The 18,813-nt window shown below is 39.9% G+C and overlaps 1 protein-coding gene across 2 annotated transcripts in view; it reads right to left on the bottom strand.

The window, feature by feature from the left end:
• LOC124796464 (valine--tRNA ligase) overlaps positions 1-18,813 on the bottom strand; it is a 208,629-nt gene that overhangs the window by 135,647 nt on the left and 54,169 nt on the right. For both annotated transcript variants that reach the window (XM_047260688.1, XM_047260689.1), the window contains exon 9: positions 15,405-15,521. In XM_047260688.1, coding sequence (XP_047116644.1) covers positions 15,405-15,521 — 117 coding nt within the window. The remainder of the gene's footprint in view (positions 1-15,404; positions 15,522-18,813) is intronic.

Here is an 18,813-nt window from a genome sequence, read left to right as displayed (position 1 = left end):
ATTGATGTTTCAAATGTTACTTCAGTACGCCTATCGGCACATAGTTCACGACATGAGCGCCACCTGCCCTGGCCGCTGTGCTACTACGCTGGCCGATTTTACTCAGTCGCTTAGGCGCTCTGCAACTTCTATGTACCTATTTTATTTGTTTGACAAACCCTGTTGTCAGGGCTATATTTTATATGATTAATGTAACTATGCAGATGTTTGCCTAAACGATAAGGACATATCACTTCATGTTATAATACAGTAAGTACCAAGAATCTTTCTCACATCTTGTAATACAATATTTTCCTAATATATGTTAAACTTTATTCTTGACTCATGTTTCATACCTTAATATATATTACGATGTTCATTGTCCCCAGGCCGTCTTCTGAAGAAGATAGATTTATATCTATTGAAACCTAGGTAAAGATTACTTTATCCTTTGCAATTGGTCGGCTGTTCTTAGTCTGATTTACGTGGAACCATTGCTGTAGCGCAGCTATGTTTAAAGTACTAATAAAACAGTGTTAAGGGTGTGATATTACGGACTATTTTCTACACAGGTGTTAATGCTTAAAATTATCTGATCAAAATCTCCTGAAGGCTTTGTCATTTAGCTAGAGAGATTCCATAAACAGTAGTCTGTATTTTCTTCAAAATGAATTCAAGTGCTTCAGAGAGACATCATTTATCAATTTATCATGGTGACTGTGATGGGTAGAGAGGGTAAGGAGGCAGCATGCAGTGTGGAGGGGGGGGGGGGGGGGGGAGCAGAGAGAGCAGGTATTAGTAGGAAAGATGACTGTGCTGCTATGTGCAACACAGGAAGGCTGTGCTGGGAGGGGGAGGGGGGGAGAAATAAAAGAGATAAGAGGAAAAGACTTGAAGGGGCATTGGCCAGCAGATAGGACACATGTCCATCGAAGTGGGATTAGGGAGGGGTACAAGCAAGAAAAGGACAGGGACTAGCGAAGGTTGAGGTCAGAGGGGTTACAAGAATGAAGGATATGTTGTAGGAAGAGTTGCCACCTGCACAAGTCAGAAAAGCTGGTTTTGGTGGGAAGAATCCAAATGGCACAGGCTGTAAATCTATCATCAAAGTGAAGCGTATCATGTTGCAAGGTATTTTCAGCAACAGGGTGGTCCAGTTGTCTCTAGGCCAAAGTTCGGCATTGGCCATTCATGCAGACAGACAGCACATTAAACACAAGCAGAATGTTGCATAGCAGCTGCAGCTAAGTTTGTAGATAACACAGTTGCTTTCACAGGTGGCTCTCTCTTTGATGGGGTAGGAGATGGCAGTGGCAGCACTGGAGTGGGTTGTATTGGGAGGATGTACAAGGGCTGTTCAAAAAGTAGTGTGACTTTCAAATTGCGCAGGCAACATACATTCGATTATCGATCTTTTTTTCTGTTATGTTGGTACACATGTCCCAAACATATGTTCCCAGTTTCAAGTGTACAGCATACTTCGTTTGCTTTATAAAAAATGGAGCAAAGAATTTGCATAAAATTTTGTGTGAAAAATGGAATCAAGTGCATTAAAACACTTGAAATGTTGACAGTGGCATACAGTGAGTCTGCTCTAAGTAAAAAAAAAAAACTTTACATGTGGTACAATTTCTTCCAAGATGGTCAAGAAGACGTGAGTGACAAACCTCACTCTGGACTCCCCAGCACATCAACAACAGATGATAACATTGAAGCTGCGAAGCAAATTGTTTTGTAAATCATCAAATTATCGTAGGAGAAGTTGCTGAGGATGTTGGCATATCAGTCGGCTCGTGTCATGCAATTTTTTCAGATGTTTTGGGCACGAGTCAGCTAAGTTTGTTCCAAAACTTCTCGATTTTGATCAGAAGAACCATCGCATGAGCATCATTCAGGAGCTTTTGATTGATGTCAATGATGATTCTGATTTGCTCAAATGGGTTTACAGTCATCGAAACCGAAGTCCAATTGTCCCAGTGGAAGCATCCCGGGCAGCTAAGACCAAAAAAAGCATGCCAAGTTTGATCAAATGTCGAAGTTTTGCTCATTATTTTTTTCAAATACCGTGGTGTACGCATCATGAATTTTTGCCCCAAGGTCATACGGTCAATAAGGTGCATTATCTTGACGTTATGTGCTGTTTGAGAGATGCAATATGTAAAAAACGTACAGAATTGTGGAGAAACAATTCATGGCTTTTGCATCATTATAGTGCATCTGCTCATTCATTGTTGCTTGTGAGAGATTTTTTGGCCAAAAACAAGAAGACAATCATGCCTCAACCACCAAATTTGGCTCCCTGCAATTTTTTCCTGTTCCCAAAACTGAAGAGACCTATGAAAGGATGAAGATTCTCAACGACTGAGCAAATAAAAACTGCATCACTGGAAGTACTCAAGGCTGTACCAAAAGTTCTTATGACAAGTGCTTCAAGGATTGGAAGAAGTGTTGGCACAAGCTTATTGTATCTGAGGGGGATTACTTTGAAGGGAACAACATGAATATTGATGAATAAACAAATATTTTTTCATAAAAATATACAGTCACTTTACTTTTTGAACACACCTCGTATGAGATAGTTCCTGCATCTGGGGCTCCTGGAGGGATATGAGCCATGAGGTAAGGGGTTTGGAGCAGAGGTGGAGCACTGACAGACAAGGATATTGCATAGGCTGGGTGGGCTGCAGGTGTAGGAGGTGTGGGGAGGATATTTCTCACTTCAGGGCAGGATGAGAGGTAGTCAAAAACCTGGCAGTGAGTGTGATTCTGTTGCTCCAGTCCTGAATACTACTGAGTCATGAGAGGAGTGCTCCTTTGTGGCCAAACTGTGAGTGTGTAAGGGATGGTAGGTGTCCGGTGAGGCAGGCACGGGACGCGTTTCTGGACAAGGCTGGCAGGATAATTTCAGTCTGCGAAGGCCTCAGTGAGGCACTCGGTATATTTGAAGAGAGACTGCTCATCACTACAAATGTGACATCCACAGGTCATATGGAAGTGACCTCTTGGTGCGGAATGGGTGCAAGCTGTTGCAGTGGAGCTATTGTTGGTGGTTGGTAGATTTTATGTGGACAGATGTACCAATGTAGATCTGAGAAGGACTAGCAAAAACTGCTTACGCATTTCTTTCTATTTGTTACTCTTTATTGACTGAAGCAACAAACATAATTTCAATATGCTTAACCCTATATAGAAACCCCTTTTTCCCCCTTTCGAGATCTTACTATTAGAACCAGTGAGGTGCAACATGGCAGTTAAGACATAGCTCACAGCAACTGTCATTAAGTTATCTTTCATAGGTGCTTATACACTATTCAAGGTATCTATAGTGGGATTTAGTGAAGTGTGGTGGCAGAAAGATGAGGGCTTCTGGTCAGGCAAGTACAGGGTTATAAATACAAAATGAAGTAGGAGCAATACTGGAGTAGGTCCAAAAATAAATAAGAAAATAGGAATGTGAGTTAACTACTATGTACAGAATAGAAATGCATTATCATATGCATTATCATAACCATGGTAGATATGAGGCCAGCCCCAGACAATAGTAAAACTTTAAATGCCAACCAGCTCTGCAGATGTTGAAGGGATTGAAAGAATGTATTACATTACAACACATTTTCAGATAGTTCAGGGAGATGAAAATTTAATTCGAATGGTGGATTGGAATTTTCTTGGTAAAATTTTGCACAGAGCATAATTTAATCACTTCTAATACTTGATTTAGGCAGCATGTAAGAAGGTTATACGAGGTGCGACAGTAAAGTAATGAGGCCAATGTGAAAAAAAATGTTGCTTACTGTTTTAGTCAAGTTTAGTGTTGTCTCCTTCAAAGTAGTTCCCTTCTGATTGCACTCACTTTTTCCAACGCTTCTGCCATTGATGGTAACATTTCTGGAACTCATCTTCTGTAATACCCTCCAAGAATCTCGTCACAGCTTTTTGGATATCTTGTGTTGTTTGAAAATGGTGTCCCTTGACCGCCATTTTGAATCTTGGAAATAGAAAAAAGTCGCACAGAGCGATATCTGCTGAATAAGGTTGCTGTGGTAGTACTGAAATTTGTTTTGAGGTTAAAAATTGCTGTACTGACACAGCAGTATGGGATGGCAGATTATCGTGATGCAGAATACAATTATCAGCAATGTTGGCACGGACACGAAGAACTCTTTTACAAAGTCTTTCTAAAATTTCTTTATAGCAATATTGGTTAACTGTTTGTCCAGGAGGCACCCACTCTTTATGAACAATTCCCTTGGAATCAAAGAAGCACACAAGCATGCATTTCACTTTTGACTTTGACATGCAAGCTTTTTTTGGTCTGGGTGATCCCTTTGATCACCATTGCGAACTTTACTAAAATGTAGACTTTCACGGCCGGAAATATCATGTCCATTATAATTATCCGGGCTGTTACGCCGTGGTCGGTTGATGAATTCTGTGTCGATTCCCAACGTTTCGTCTCCGACTGTGGGAGACATCTTCAAGGGGGTCCATAGCTCAATGGAAGGTCCAACACACCCACTGGCTCGCTACTGACAGTCAGTCAGTCAGTAGTGAGCCAGTGGGTGTGTTGGACCTTCCATTGAGCTACGGACCCCCTTGAAGGTGTCTCCCGCAGTCAGAGACGAAACGTTGGGAATCGACACAGAATTCATCAACCGACCACGGCATAACAGCCCGGATAATTATAATGGACATTGCGAACTTCGGCATTTTGTCTCTGGATCCTACTGAAAAAACAAACTTTCATCACCAGTGATAACATGGCTCAACAATTCTGGATTGATTTCCGTTTGCTCCAACAGATTGGCTGCCACATTTTTCTGTGTTTCTCATTGTTGTGGTGTGAGATTTTTGGGGACCATTTTTGCACAAATATTTCTCATACCAAAATCTTCAGTTATTATCGGATGAACCATTTCTCGATTGATGTTCAGTTCTTCTGCAATCATTTTCACGGATAATCTTCGATCAGATTGTACGAATTGACGCACCCTGGCCAAGTTCACATTCGTTCGTGAGGTTGATGGTTGTCCACTGCTGTCTTTATCCTCAATATTCGTTCTGCCTTCACTAAACATTTTATGCCAACGAAAAACTTGAGATCTTGACATAACCTCCTCTCCAAAAGCCTTCTGAAGCTTACCGTAAGTTGTTGTCGCGTTTTCACCCAATTTAACGCATAAAGAAATGGCATACCGTTGCACAATATAATGCGGTTCCATTTCTGTGGTGAGAGATGCAAAAACGTGTTAACTTATTAGAGCACAATTCACGACTGAGCAGTTGCATCGATGTGCCACTTGGACTAGAAGCAGCTTATAAACCACGGTCAAAGATATTGTGCCTACGCAAGCCTGCAGGGTTGAGACATCTTGCAAAGAAAATCAACCTCATTACTTTATTGTCGCACCTCGTATACATAGAAGAGACCTGAAAACATTGGAAGGTTTCAGACTAATTACATAATGGTAAGGCAGAGATTTCAAACTCAGATTTTAAACTATAAAACATTTCCAGAAGTAGCTGTGGACTCTGCCCATGATTTATTGGTTCTGAACTGTATATTAAAACTAAAGAAAGGAAGTAAATCAAGGAGATGGGACCTGGGTAAGTTAAAAGAATGAGAGGTGGTTGAGAGTTTCAGAGGGAGCATAGGCAACTTCTGACTGGGAAAGGGAAAAGGAATATAGTAGAAGACCAACAGATAACATTTAGAGATGAGATAGTGAAAGTAGCAAAGGATCAACTATGTACAAAGACAAGACCTGGCAGAAATCCTTGGATATCACAGGAGATATTAAATTTAAGTGACGAATGAAGAAAATATAAAGACGCTGCAAATGAAGCAGGCAAAGGAGAATACAAAAGTCTACAAAATCAGATTGACAGAAATTGCAAATGGCTAAGCAGGAATGGCTACAGGATCAAAGCAAATATTATACAAGTAGGGGGAAGATAGATACCACTTACAGGATAATTAAAGATGCTTTGGAAAAAAGTAAGCTGATGTACAAAAATCGAGATTTCAGATGGAAAATCAGTACTAAGAAAAGAAAGGAAACTTGAAAGGTGGAAGGGATATATCGAGGGGCTACACAAAGCAATATTACAGAAAGGGAAGAGGAAGTAGATGAAGATGAGCTGATATGAAATATGATACTTCAAGAAGAATTTGATAGAGCTCTGGAAGACCTATGCTGAAACAAGGCCCCTGGAGTTGACAATATTCCTTCAGAGCTGCTGATATCCTTGGGAGAGCCAGCCATGAGAAAACTATTCCACTTAGTTCGCAATATATGTGAGACAGAGCAAATCCTCTCAGAATTCACGAGGAATGTAATAATTCCAATTCCAAGGAAAGCAGATGTTGATCAATGTGAATATTACCAAACTATCAGTTTAACAACCATGGTTGGAAAATACTGATACAAATGGAAAACCTAGTAGAAGCTAGCTTTGGAGAGGACGAGTTCAGTTCACATAGGAACATGCAAGGCAATCCTGACCCTATGATTTGCCTTAGAAGATAGGTTAAAGAACGGCAAACCTACATTTATAGGATTCATAGATTTAGAGAAAGTTTTGACAACACTTAATTTGAATACACTCTTTAAAATTCTGCAGCCAGCAGGAATAAAATACAGGGGGTGAAGGTTATATACAGCCTGTACAGAAACCAAAATGCAGTTGCAAGAGTCAAAGGACACGAAAGGGAACTAATTGTTGAGAGGGAGTTAAGACAGGGTTGTATCCCTCCTCCTATGTTATTCAGTCTATACATTGAGCAAGTGGTAAAGGAAATCAAAGAAAAATTTGCAGAAGGAATTAAAGTTTACACTAAAGAAATAAACGCTTTGAGGTCTGCTGATCACATTGTAATTCTGTCACAGACTGTGATTGGCTTGGAAGAGCATTTGAACAGAATGGATAGTGTCTTGAAAAAAGGTTATAAGATGAGCATCACAAAAATCAAACAAGAGTAAACACGGGTGCGACTTAAAAGTGTAAATTCAGGCAGTCTTTGGTGCAGTTGTCATTTATTCATTCATTCATTCTTTTGTTTTGAAGAGCTTACAACTGTTCATTTCAGCTGTATCAGGTTCCAATCGTCCCCTGCTACACACCTGCAGAGCAGCAAGTTACATATTTAGCTCTTTCTGTGTTTTCTTAGAAGTCCTGGGATGGATAGGATGAGGGCATGCCGCATGCGGACGCAGGAGGAGCTGGCCACAGTTCGTGAACAGCTGAAGACACTTTTGCTTACAGTTAGTTGTCTTCATGCTGCTGCCTCAGGGTGTTATGGTGGCGGAGCATCTGGTGTATTGCATGGCACACCTCAAGTGTTGCTTGTTTTGCCCACAGGCTCGACTGCTGAGGTGCCCTCCAGTGGTTCAACCCCCCCCCCCCAAATCCCCCTCCCTCACTACCTCAAGCAATACAAATGCATTACCGCCCTGCAGAGGGCCAATGTGGAGGCTGACCATCTGGCCTCACCCATTCACCCTGTGTATGGACAGGTGACTGCTCCTTCAGCAGTGTTTGAACGTGTACACAGGGGGGAAGGGTTTACTAGTTATCAGGAACTGCAATGTTATGCACATTATGGAGCCTCTTCAGAAAATAGCATTCAGGGACGGAATGAAAGCCACTGTGAACTCGGAATGTCTGCAGGAGAGCCTTATCTGAGATGTGGAGGAAGCCTTGCCTACAGAAATTCAATGTACAGATGCAACTGTCTGCAAGTTGTGGCTCATGTACACATCAATGGCACCTGTTGCTTGGGTTCTGATACCATTCTCATTTTATACAGGTGGTTGGCGGAAGTAGTAAAAGGTTCTGGCATTGTGTGTGGGGTGTAAGCAGAGCTCACTATTTGCAGCACTGATCCCAGAGGGGCTCAGGGTCCTTTGGTTAGGAGCGGAGTGGAGGGTCTCAAACCAAAGGTTACTTCAACTCTGTGACTGTCTTGGCCAGACATTTCTGGGCCTGCGTTATCAAGTAGAGAGCTGTGGGACTCCTCTTGATAGGTCAGGTCTGCACTACACAAAGGAAGCAGCTACTCATGAAGTAGAGTACTTGTGCAACACAGGTGGGTTTTATTTTTAAGGCTAGGCTGTAGTTTGAGGTACTCTGACGAACAATCATCAGTTGACACACAGACAGTGAAATCAGACCAAGTTCACAGTAAAGAACTTTGGCTGTCAAAATATTATTAGTAAATTCTCCAATTACTCGTAACAAAGTTCCTGAATTTACTGCCTTCCAGGAAATTTGTTGTGCTCAAATTATTCTCAGAACCAAGAGCTGGCTGAAACCTAAAGAAGATATCTCTGAAATTTTTAGCGAGTAATGGAACATACGTCAGAAAGAGAGATTTGACACCATAGGAGGTGGACTGTTCATTGCAGTCGACAAAATGGAGTTTTTACTGGCCACCCGATTCCACCATGACAATGAGTCACTCAAAGAATGTCTATGGTCAGTAGTTCAGGAATATCCCAATCATGCAATGTATTTATTGGAGGTGACTTTAACATACCGTGTATAGATTGGGATGTCCATGGATTCATTGCAGGGGATATTGACAGGCAGTCTTATGAAGTACTTTTGAATATGTTTTCTGAAAAATGTCTTCAGCAGCTAGTTCAAAAGCCCACACGCAATGGAAATATTTTAGCCTTTGTGTCTACAAACAGAGCTGACCTTATTGGCAGTGTCTGCATAGAGACAGGGATTAGTGATCTTGATATCATTCTGAAGATAGTTACTAAAGTTAAGAAACCAATTACAAAGACTAAGAGAGTATTTTTGCTAGAAAGAAAAGATAAACAGGTAATAGCATCCTACTTAGACAATGAATGGAGCTCATTTAGTTCCTGTGTGATACAACAGAGGAATTATGAGCAAAGTTTAAACAGTTTGTAAATTGCCCTCTGGAGAAGTATGTGCTGAGTAAGTGGATTAAGGATGGAAAATACCCACCATGATTTAATAACGAAATTCGAAAAATGCTCAGGTAGCAAAGTCTCTTCCACTCTCAGTTCAGAAGAGAATGCACAGATGATGACAGGCAAAAGTAAGTAGATACTCGTGAAGCTGTAAAGAAGATTGAAATGTGATGCATACAACTGCATTGCCATACACCATCAAAGGATTTAGCTGAAACCCATCCAAATTGTGGTCCTACTGTAAAGTGCAATAAGCCATCTGGACCATGTATATTTTCAAATTTACAGTCTTATTTGAAATGTTTTAAACTCTGACTGTATAATATGTTGTGCTAACACAATTAACTGCTGTGGGAGAAAAAAACCACCATGAAATTACTGCACTACAAAAAGATAAATTTTTGTTTATGTGAATATGTTGTTGTTGTTGTTGTTGTTGTGGTCTTCAGTCCTGAGACTGGTTTGATGCAGCTCTCCATGCTACTCTATCCTGTGCAAGCTTCTTCATCTCCCAGTGCTTACTGCAACCTACATCCTTCTGAATCTGCTTAGTGTATTCATCTCTTGGTCTCCCTCTATGATTTTTACCCTCCACGCTGCCCTCCAATGCTAAATTTGTCATCCCTTGATGCCTCAGGACATGTCCTACCAACCGGTCCCTTCTTCTTATCAAGTTGTGCCACAAACTCCTCTTCTCCCCAATTCTATTCAATACCTCCTCATTAGTTATATGATCTACCCATCTAATTTTCAGCATTCTTCTGTAGCACCACATTTCGAAAGCTTCTATTCTCTTCTTGTCCAAACTATCCATCGTCCATGCTCCACTTCCATACATGGTTACACTCCACACAAATACCTACAGAAACGACTTCCCGACACCCAAATCAATACTCGATGTTAACAAATTTCTCTTCTTCAAAAACGCTTTCTTTGCCACTGCCAGTCTACATTTTATATCCTCTCTACTTCGACCATCATCAGTTATTTTGCTCCCCAAATAGCAAAACTCCTTTACTACTTTAAGTGTCTCATTTCCTAATCTAATTCCCTCAGCATCACCAGACTTAATTCGACTACATTCCATTATCCTCGTTTTGCTTTTGTTGATGTTCATCTTATACCCTCCTTTCAAGACCATATCCATTCCATTCAACCGCTTCTCCAAGTCCCCTGCTGTCTCTGACAGAATCACAATGTCATCGGCGAACCTCAAAGTTTTCATTTCTTCTCCATGGGCTTAATACCTATGTTATCATAATTGTTCTATTGTGCTGTTGAGTGAATTTCATTTTCTGCAAATTATTTTCGATTTAATGTTCTATGATCCGATATTAGTGTGGCTATATCTTTAGTGATGTACTTTGGAACGATGTTAACTGGGTGCCGATTGGATGTGTGTTGTCTGGTGGGAAGGAAGTAGAGATGTAAAATTTTTCTGGAGTTGCATACAAATGGTATGTATTTCGCTGTGTGAACATTGTAATTGATGGCAGCAAGGCATCTAGGACTATTAAAAATGAAAATTATAGACGAATCGGTTTGTTGTCTACATTATTCACCAAACATGTCAACCTATGAGGTTTCCAAACATACAAGAGAACCTGGTTTCCAGACAGAAGAAATTCAAGCAATGGATTGAAGGAGATCCTTAAAAAACAATATGAGTATTTTTTCTTCAAAACTACCACTAAACCCGGCTAACAATATTTTTACTCCATGAACATTTATTACAATTAACACTCATCCAATTGTGCGTAACAAAGGAGGTCATTAAACTATGTAAAATTGCTAAGTGGGTTGAAGGCTTCTATCCAGTCACTTATTGACCAATCTGGTGTGGCAATAGAATATAGCAAAAGGAAATCTGAAATTTTAAATTTTTCGTTTAAGAAATCGATCACGCAGGAGGATCACACAAAAATACCATCATCTGACCATCACACAGACTCCCATAAGAAGAACATAGTAATAGGCATCCCTGGTGTAGAGAAGTAACTGAAAGAGTTGAAAACACATAAATCGCTAGGTCCAAATGGAATCCCAATTCGGTTTTACAAAGACTAGTCTGTGGTACTGGCCCCTTACTCAGCTTGCATTTATAGCAAATCTCTCGCCCAGTTCCAAGTGACTGGAAAAAAACACAGGTTACTCCTGTATATAAGAGTAAAAGAACTGATCCACAAAATTACAGACCAAAATCCTTCATATGGTTTGCTACAGAATTCTTTAACATATTCTCAGTTTGAATACAACATAAAGTTCCTCGAAGCAGAAAAGTTTCTGTTCACAAATGAGCACTGTTTTAGAAAACATCACTCGTGTGAAACTCAGATTGCCTTTTTCTCACGATATCCTGCGAACTATGAATGAAGGGCAACAGGGAGATTCCATATTCCTAGATTTCTGGAAGCATTTGACACGTTGCTCACTGCAGACTGTTAGCGAAGATGTCAGTACATGGAATAGGTTCTCAGATATGTGAGATCTGTTCAAAGAATTCTGGAACAATTATGATTTCGCGCTAATGACTTTTTGGAGCGAAATGCTGTTGGCATTCCTGCACAGGGCTGTATTTAATGTGTAACTGATGGAAGTTTCACTATTGTAAGTCTGTTAGTTATTGTTCAGTACTGCGCTGAGTATAATGTTGTGTCACACAGTTTGTTAATTTCGAGAAGGAAGAGTTAGAGGAGCAACACATTGCATTAAACTTTGCGTGAAACTCAGGAAAACCTTTACAAAGACACGCCAAATGATACCAGAAGCCTATGGTGATGAGTGCTTAAGCCTTACTCAGTGTTACGAACGATTCGCACAGTTTGAAAATGGCTGGACAGAAGTTGAGGATGATCCTTGTTCAGGATGCCCTTCGACATCAACTGATGATGCTCATGTCAGGTACATCAACAAAACTGTGCATACCAAACAAAGACAGACTGTCCGAGAGGGACTGTCATAAAATCCTGACACAGCATCTTGGAATGTATTGTGTTGCTGCCAAGTTCATACCACAGCTCATGATTCAGGATCAGAAAGACCTTCACCTCACAATATGTGAAGAACTTTTAGATCACACAAATGAGAATGAGATGTTCCTTAAGAGAATCATAATCGGTTACGAGACATGGGTCTATGGTTATGATGTTGAGAACAAGGTTCAGTCTTTACAATGGGTTGGTAAAGGTTCTCCAAGACCAAAAAAAAGTTTTCAGGTCAGGTCAAATGTCAAAGCCATGCTGATAGCTTTCTTGAACTACTACCAGGATGTGTTGCAGTGCCTATTATAAAATGTGAGATGGAAATGGACTGAAACATGGCAAGACAATTAATGGCTCCTGCATCACGATAGCGCACCAGCACATTCATCCCTATTGGTGCATGACTATTCCACAAAAACCAAAATCACACTCCAGACCTGGCCCCTGTGGACTTTTTATTTTTTATTTCCAAAGTTGAAATCCCCATTTAAAGGATGAAGATTTGCAATGATAGACAAAATAAAAAAAATTGCTGATGGTGCTTTGTGCAATCCAGCAAGAGGCGTATCAAGACTGCTTTCAAACATGGAAATAGCGTTGGAAGTGGTTTATCTGTTGTTGAGAGTATTTCGAAGGAGACCATACACAATAAGTAAAAAGCAAGCACAGAAAAATTTTGTGGACAAAGCTCCAGAATTCTTTGAACAGAACTCGTATATACATAAATGATCTCATGGACAGGGTGAGCAGCAATCTGCAAGTGTTTGCTGATGCTGCTGCGGTGTACAGAAAGGTGTTGTTATTGAGTGGCTATTCGAGGATACAAGATGACGTAAACAAAATTTCTAGTTGGTGTGATGAATGGCAGTTAGCTCTAAATGTAGAAAATAGTAAGTTAATTCAGACGAGTAGAAAAAACAATCCTGTAATGTTCAAATACAGCATTAGCACTCATGTCAATATTAAATATTTATGTGTAATGCTGCAAAGCAATATAAAATGGAACAAGCATGTAATAGCCTGTTGGGAGAGTTTTGGGAAGATGTGGTTCATTTGTGAAGGAGGCCACATATCGAACACTAGTGCCACCCAGCCTTGAATACTGATTGAGTGTCTGGGATCTGCACCAGGTCAACTAAAGGGCACCAGGTCAACTAAAGGATGACATCAAAGCAATTTGAAGGCTTGCTGCCGTATTTGTTACTGGTAGGTTCAATCAACAAGTAAGTGTTATGGAGATGCTTTGGGAATCCCTTGACAGAAGGCAATGCTCTTTTCAAGGTATGCTATTGAAAAAATTTCGAGAACCAGCATTCGAAGCTGACAATAGAACAGTCCTACTGCCTCCAACATACACTTTGCATAAGGATCACAAACATTAGAGAAATTTGAGCTTATATGGAGCTGTATAGGCAGTCATTTTTCCCTCACTTTATTTGTGAGTGGAAAAGAATGGGAAATGACTAGCAGTGGTACAATGGACCATCTGCCACACACGGTATGGTGACTTGTGGAGTATGTATGTAGTTGTAGACATAGAAATAATTGAATTAAATCAGGCAATGCTGAGTGAATTAGATTAGCAAATGAGACTCTAAAAGTAGTACACTTATTTTGCTATTTAGTCGGCAAAATAACTGGTGAAAACTGACATAGAGAAGATATTAAATGCTGGCTGGATATAACAATGAAATAATTTCTTAAAAAAAAAAAAAAAAAAAAAAAAAAAAAAAAAAAAAAAAAGAGGAATTTGTTACCATCAAATAAAAATTTTAATGTTAGGAAGTCTTTTTTGAGGGTATTTGTCTTGGGTGTAATCTTATGTTGTTGTGGTCTTCAGTCCTGAGACTGGTTTGATGCAGCCCTCCATGCTACTCTATCCTGTGCAAGCTTCTTCATCTCCCAGTACTTACTGCAACCTACATCCTTCTGAATCTGTTTAGTGTATTCATCTCTTGGTCGCCCTCTACGATTTTTACCCTCCACGCTGCCCTCCAATGCTAAATTTGTGATCCCTTGATGCCTCAGAACATGTCCTACCAACTGGTCCCTTCTTCTTATACAAAAGTAAAATGTGGATGATACACAGTTTGCGTGAGAAGAGAAGAGAATAAAAGCTTTTGAAATGTGTTGCTGCAGAATAATGCTGAAGATTAGATGGGAAGATTGCATAACTAACCATGATGCACTGAATCAAATTGCAGAGAAAATAAATTTATAACAAAACTTGACTAAAAGGAAAAATCAGTTGACAGGATACATTCTGAGGCATCAATATGGTATTGAAGGAAAGAGGGAGGGGTGGGGGGAGAGACAGTGACAATTACTGAGGGAGACCAAGAAATGAGTACAATAAGCAGGTTCAAATGGATATAGGTTTGAAGATGAAGAGGCTTGTACAAGATGAACTAGCTTGGATGGATGCAACACATCAGATCACCACAACAAGAACAACAACGCGCCACTGATGATTCGTTTGCTGATGAATGGCTACGGTTTGTCATATTTTGTTGCTTTCCATTCTGGACACAATATTATTAATCTACCATCATAAAAAGGCCCACAATTAGACCAGATGTTACCTCAAATTAAACATCAACACAGTTCGGGAATTTTCACCTCTGTTTACCTAGCAGCAGGCCAGGTTAAAACAAGTTTTATTTATAAGAAGATCAAAAATGAAAATCACTGCTTATTTTTTTTAAATATTCAGTGCCTTCATCAATTTTCTTTTGGTCCCATAAAGTTGGAGATGGTAATTAGTGCATAGTGCAGATCTGACACGGTGTGAAGCCACAGTTTGAGAAAAAACATATGAGCGATGGAATCCACATTTCACACAGTAACCAGTAGTCACAAATTGCTGCTGCTGACTGTTTGCTTTGAACAGTGTGGTGCCTTGGTCTTTTCTCATTTCTCAAAATGGCTCTGAGCACTATGGGACTCAACTGCTGAGGTCATTAGTCCCCTAGAACTTAGAACTAGTTAAACCTAACTAAACTAAGGACATCACAAACATCCATGCCCGAGGCAGGATTCGAACCTGCGACCGTAGCGGTCTTGCGGTTCCAGACTGCAGCGCCTTTAACTGCACGGCCACTTCGGCCGGCTCTCATTTCTCATTTTTCAACTGTTCATTCACCAACAGAGTTGATAGACCCATGATACCAAATGTGCTGAAGCATTAAATATCGAGTATAAATAATGGAAAATCAATGTGTGTTGTACTTGAGGGAATCAATACAAGTAAATCCATTCACAAAAATACAGTTGCCAAACCCTAGATTATGACTATTAGTATGTAAAATAAGAGAAGCTTTGGTCACAGTGACCACTGATACACAGTAATCCTGCTGCTATTCACTCAATTTACATATTATTTTAACTCTTCCCATGACTTTTTGCATTTTTGGGTACATAACTCTTCCGTAATTGTTCATACTTTCTCCTCTTAATCTAGTCAATTATGTGAAAAATATTTTGATAAGCAGCTCACCTGATGTTTTCCATCCAGTGGAACCACGTTTTTGTGTGATGCTCAGGAATAATTTTTAGTTCACCCGAATGCACAGCATCCATAGCTGCTGCTGCCATTTCATTACAGCGTACATACCTGTTTCGTAAAAAAAAATGTTACATCATGACAGGAATATAAAACAAATTAGAATTTGAACAACAAATAACTGGATATGTATGTGTGTGTGTGTGTGTGTGTGTGTGTGTGTGTGTGTGTGTAGTGCACTGCATGTGCATGGCTGAGCGTGCGCCCCCCCCCCCCCCCCCAAATACACTTGAAATGTTAAAATAGTTGGTTTCAACAAACAGAATAACCCAAACAAGAAGTGACATAAAAAGAAAAACAACAGAGGTGCTCTGCAGGACATTGCTGCTACCCAATCACTAAATCAAAATTTGAGGAGCCAGCCACTCTTATAACAGTTTATTTCTCCAACATAACAGTTTATGGTAGAATTCAGACCACATGGGAATTTTTAAAATAAATATCAGGCTCATTTTATCAACAGTCAAAGTAGAGGGGTGTTTCTAAATACCTACAAATTTTGAGCAGTATTTTTTGCCAGAATCTGAAACGCAGACACAGTTAAAATGTGATGCATGAAATACTTGTATACATGTCACAACTACAATAAGCTGGTGGCGTTTCACATCTGAATGAGAAGCACCACATTGACAAAATTGGGCAAGACTAAGACTGGGAAGAAAACAAACAGCTGCACATACACTCTCAATGTAAGCACCTTGGTGTCCTTGCCCTCTAGCCACTTCTCCTTTCACTGTCATATTGGCAGATTCAACAGAAAGTTTGAAAATTGCAGGGAGTCAACAGATATACACTGTATCACAAGGCATTTTCACCTCCCCAAGTTCAAATGTAGCCTGGCACCTCACAGAATGCCACCACCTCCCTATTTCTGCAGTAGAAGAAAGGAGTCATACCGCTCACTTTCTTTGCTGAGTAAGAATGATGAATTGCTTGAAGAGCACAGAAATCACCTGTAGACAATAAGAAACTTCTCCACTTGGTCACACCTCATTTGCTCAAGTGCCTTGAGGATCACAGAGATGTATTACGAGAATTTACACATAAAGTAGATTATGACAGTTACCAAAGGAAATGATGGAGCAGCCAAGCAATCTCCCAGTTTAGATGCATTCACACACAAATCAATAAATCTGTCGTTCTTGTCTAAAATCTCATAAGATTTAATAACAATACTGGAAAAGCATCATTTTTAATTTTAATCTGTGGAATTTAGAAATCAGTCTGAACACCCTAAGAAGTCGTGGTGGAGAATTACTGTAACACTGAAAGGCCTTGTTGCTAACGATTATTCATTCCATAAGTGGTTGGCCAATGGTATAGTGCTCCTATGGTGTGAAATTCATTTTATATACTTATTTCCGTGTGAGGACTTGCCATTCAATCTAAAGAGAAAGAAAGAACACGCCGGCATCAATAAACAATCAAAGAATGGAGTTTATCATAAATAGCAGATGCCAGCCCAACTCTCTCGCAGCAAATAGTATGCAGTACCTTTTTTCCAATATCTCTTTACAGTCCTTCAATATAGTCTCCCTGCTTCTCTATGACTGAATCCCAACATCATGGAAGCTCTATTATTCCATCCAGGGCACCACATCTGTTTATCTGTTGAATGACTTGGGTAAAGAGAACGACAGAAAGATAACGACATCCATGCATAGGTTTTTTCAACTTCAGGAACAAATCGATGTCTGGTAGACCCACGTCCAGGATGTAATGAGGATGTGGCAACACTTCCCGTCCATATTCGTGCAGATTTCAGGCTACAACATTGTTGATATTTGGGTAAGCACTGTCACGAAGAATGAGTGCCCCAGCCTTCAGCAATTGAGGTCGGGTTTTGTGCATTTTTTTTTCACAAGTTTGCATGAAGTTACAATAATACACTGCTGTGACACTTGTTCCACATGGGACTCTGCTTGTCATGACGATTCCTTGGTGACCATAAGCAAAAATCATCATTTGCTTGAGCTTTGATTGAGCACATAAAAATTTTTTTGGATGTGGAGAATCTGAAGTTCTCCAGTGATTTCTGGTTCAAAGTCTCTAAACATCAATAGCAACAATTTGACACAAGAATCCTTGACCTTCATGGTAGAATTGCTGTTTGAAGAAGACTGCAATCTCCAGGCGTTTCTGCTTTCTTCAGCAATGAAACAGTGTGGGACCCATCTCACAGAAATTTTTCTCTTCTTCATATCATTTGTCAGAATATGGAATACTGATGTTGAGGGAATTCCCATGGCTTGAGAGAGTTCCTCATAAGTTGCACTGCTATCTTCTTCAAGAGCATCTGCCAAAAGTTTCAAACATTTTTCATCTGTTGACTTTTTGACATTCAAGGTCTTTGATTATCATCGATGCTCATACAACCACTACGAAAACAATTAACTCAATGCGAAACTGAACTATGGTCCACTGTAAACTCATCACAAAGTAAACTTACTGCACTATGGATTTCTGTTGGGTTTTTGCTGCATCAAGTTTTGACCCTGATGTAAGACCTCTAGTCTTCAACAGTCACAGTATCAAAGACCCCTGCAAGGTCCACTTCTACCTCTTGCCTATTTTATGTTGTAGTACATAGCGAAAAAACAAAAACATATGCTTCTTCCTCAAGCACCCAACTACATCTGACATAATTTTCATTGTTGTTGCATCAAACAATCCACAGTAATACCCAGCTTTGCATTATTTATGAAATGTCCCTCGCACATACATACATACCTCCATAATGAAGTAAGGACCACACAACGTCTCTGTAAAAGAGGAGCAGTGTTCTGTTTTTTGTGCCTTGTGACTGACAAACACAAAAATGTTAAAAGGTTTTGAGGTACCATGCTTTTAAGTTCCTCAGGAGAGGAGATAAGTTTATCATTTAAAGTAGGGGGGGGGGGGAGATTTAAAATCATGTTCATGAATCTTAATTCAGGAAAGTTAAAAGCATGACTTGAATGATAAAACGAAGACATATGGAATTATTTGCAGTCCACTGAGGTAGAATTGCAGCTCTTAGCTGCAATTGCCAAGTGGGTGCTAAAAGGCTGTACCAAGAGCAGGAAATTTAAAAAAAAAATTATCTGCACATTAGAAAACTGTTCAATTTCTCATCTGAAACTGAAAGTACTGAGGAGGATTTCTTCAACATTCTTAGTAATGTTTTGCAACATGGTGCTACGGATTTTACAGTGCCCACATACAAGGCATAACCCAGCTTCAACAGTGAAGAGACGTAGTTATGAACATTGCAATCAATGAAACACATGTGCAACTGATTGCTCAGTGGCAGTGGAAAGATAGATACTGACTGCTGGTATTGGTAAAATCACAATGCCATGCT

The sequence above is a fragment of the Schistocerca piceifrons genome, chromosome 4 (assembly GCF_021461385.2).
Source record: "Schistocerca piceifrons isolate TAMUIC-IGC-003096 chromosome 4, iqSchPice1.1, whole genome shotgun sequence".
NCBI classification, from domain to species: domain Eukaryota; kingdom Metazoa; phylum Arthropoda; class Insecta; order Orthoptera; family Acrididae; genus Schistocerca; species Schistocerca piceifrons.
The sequence above is the reverse complement of the archived record's forward strand: the minus strand, read 5'-3'. Positions and strand labels throughout refer to the sequence as shown.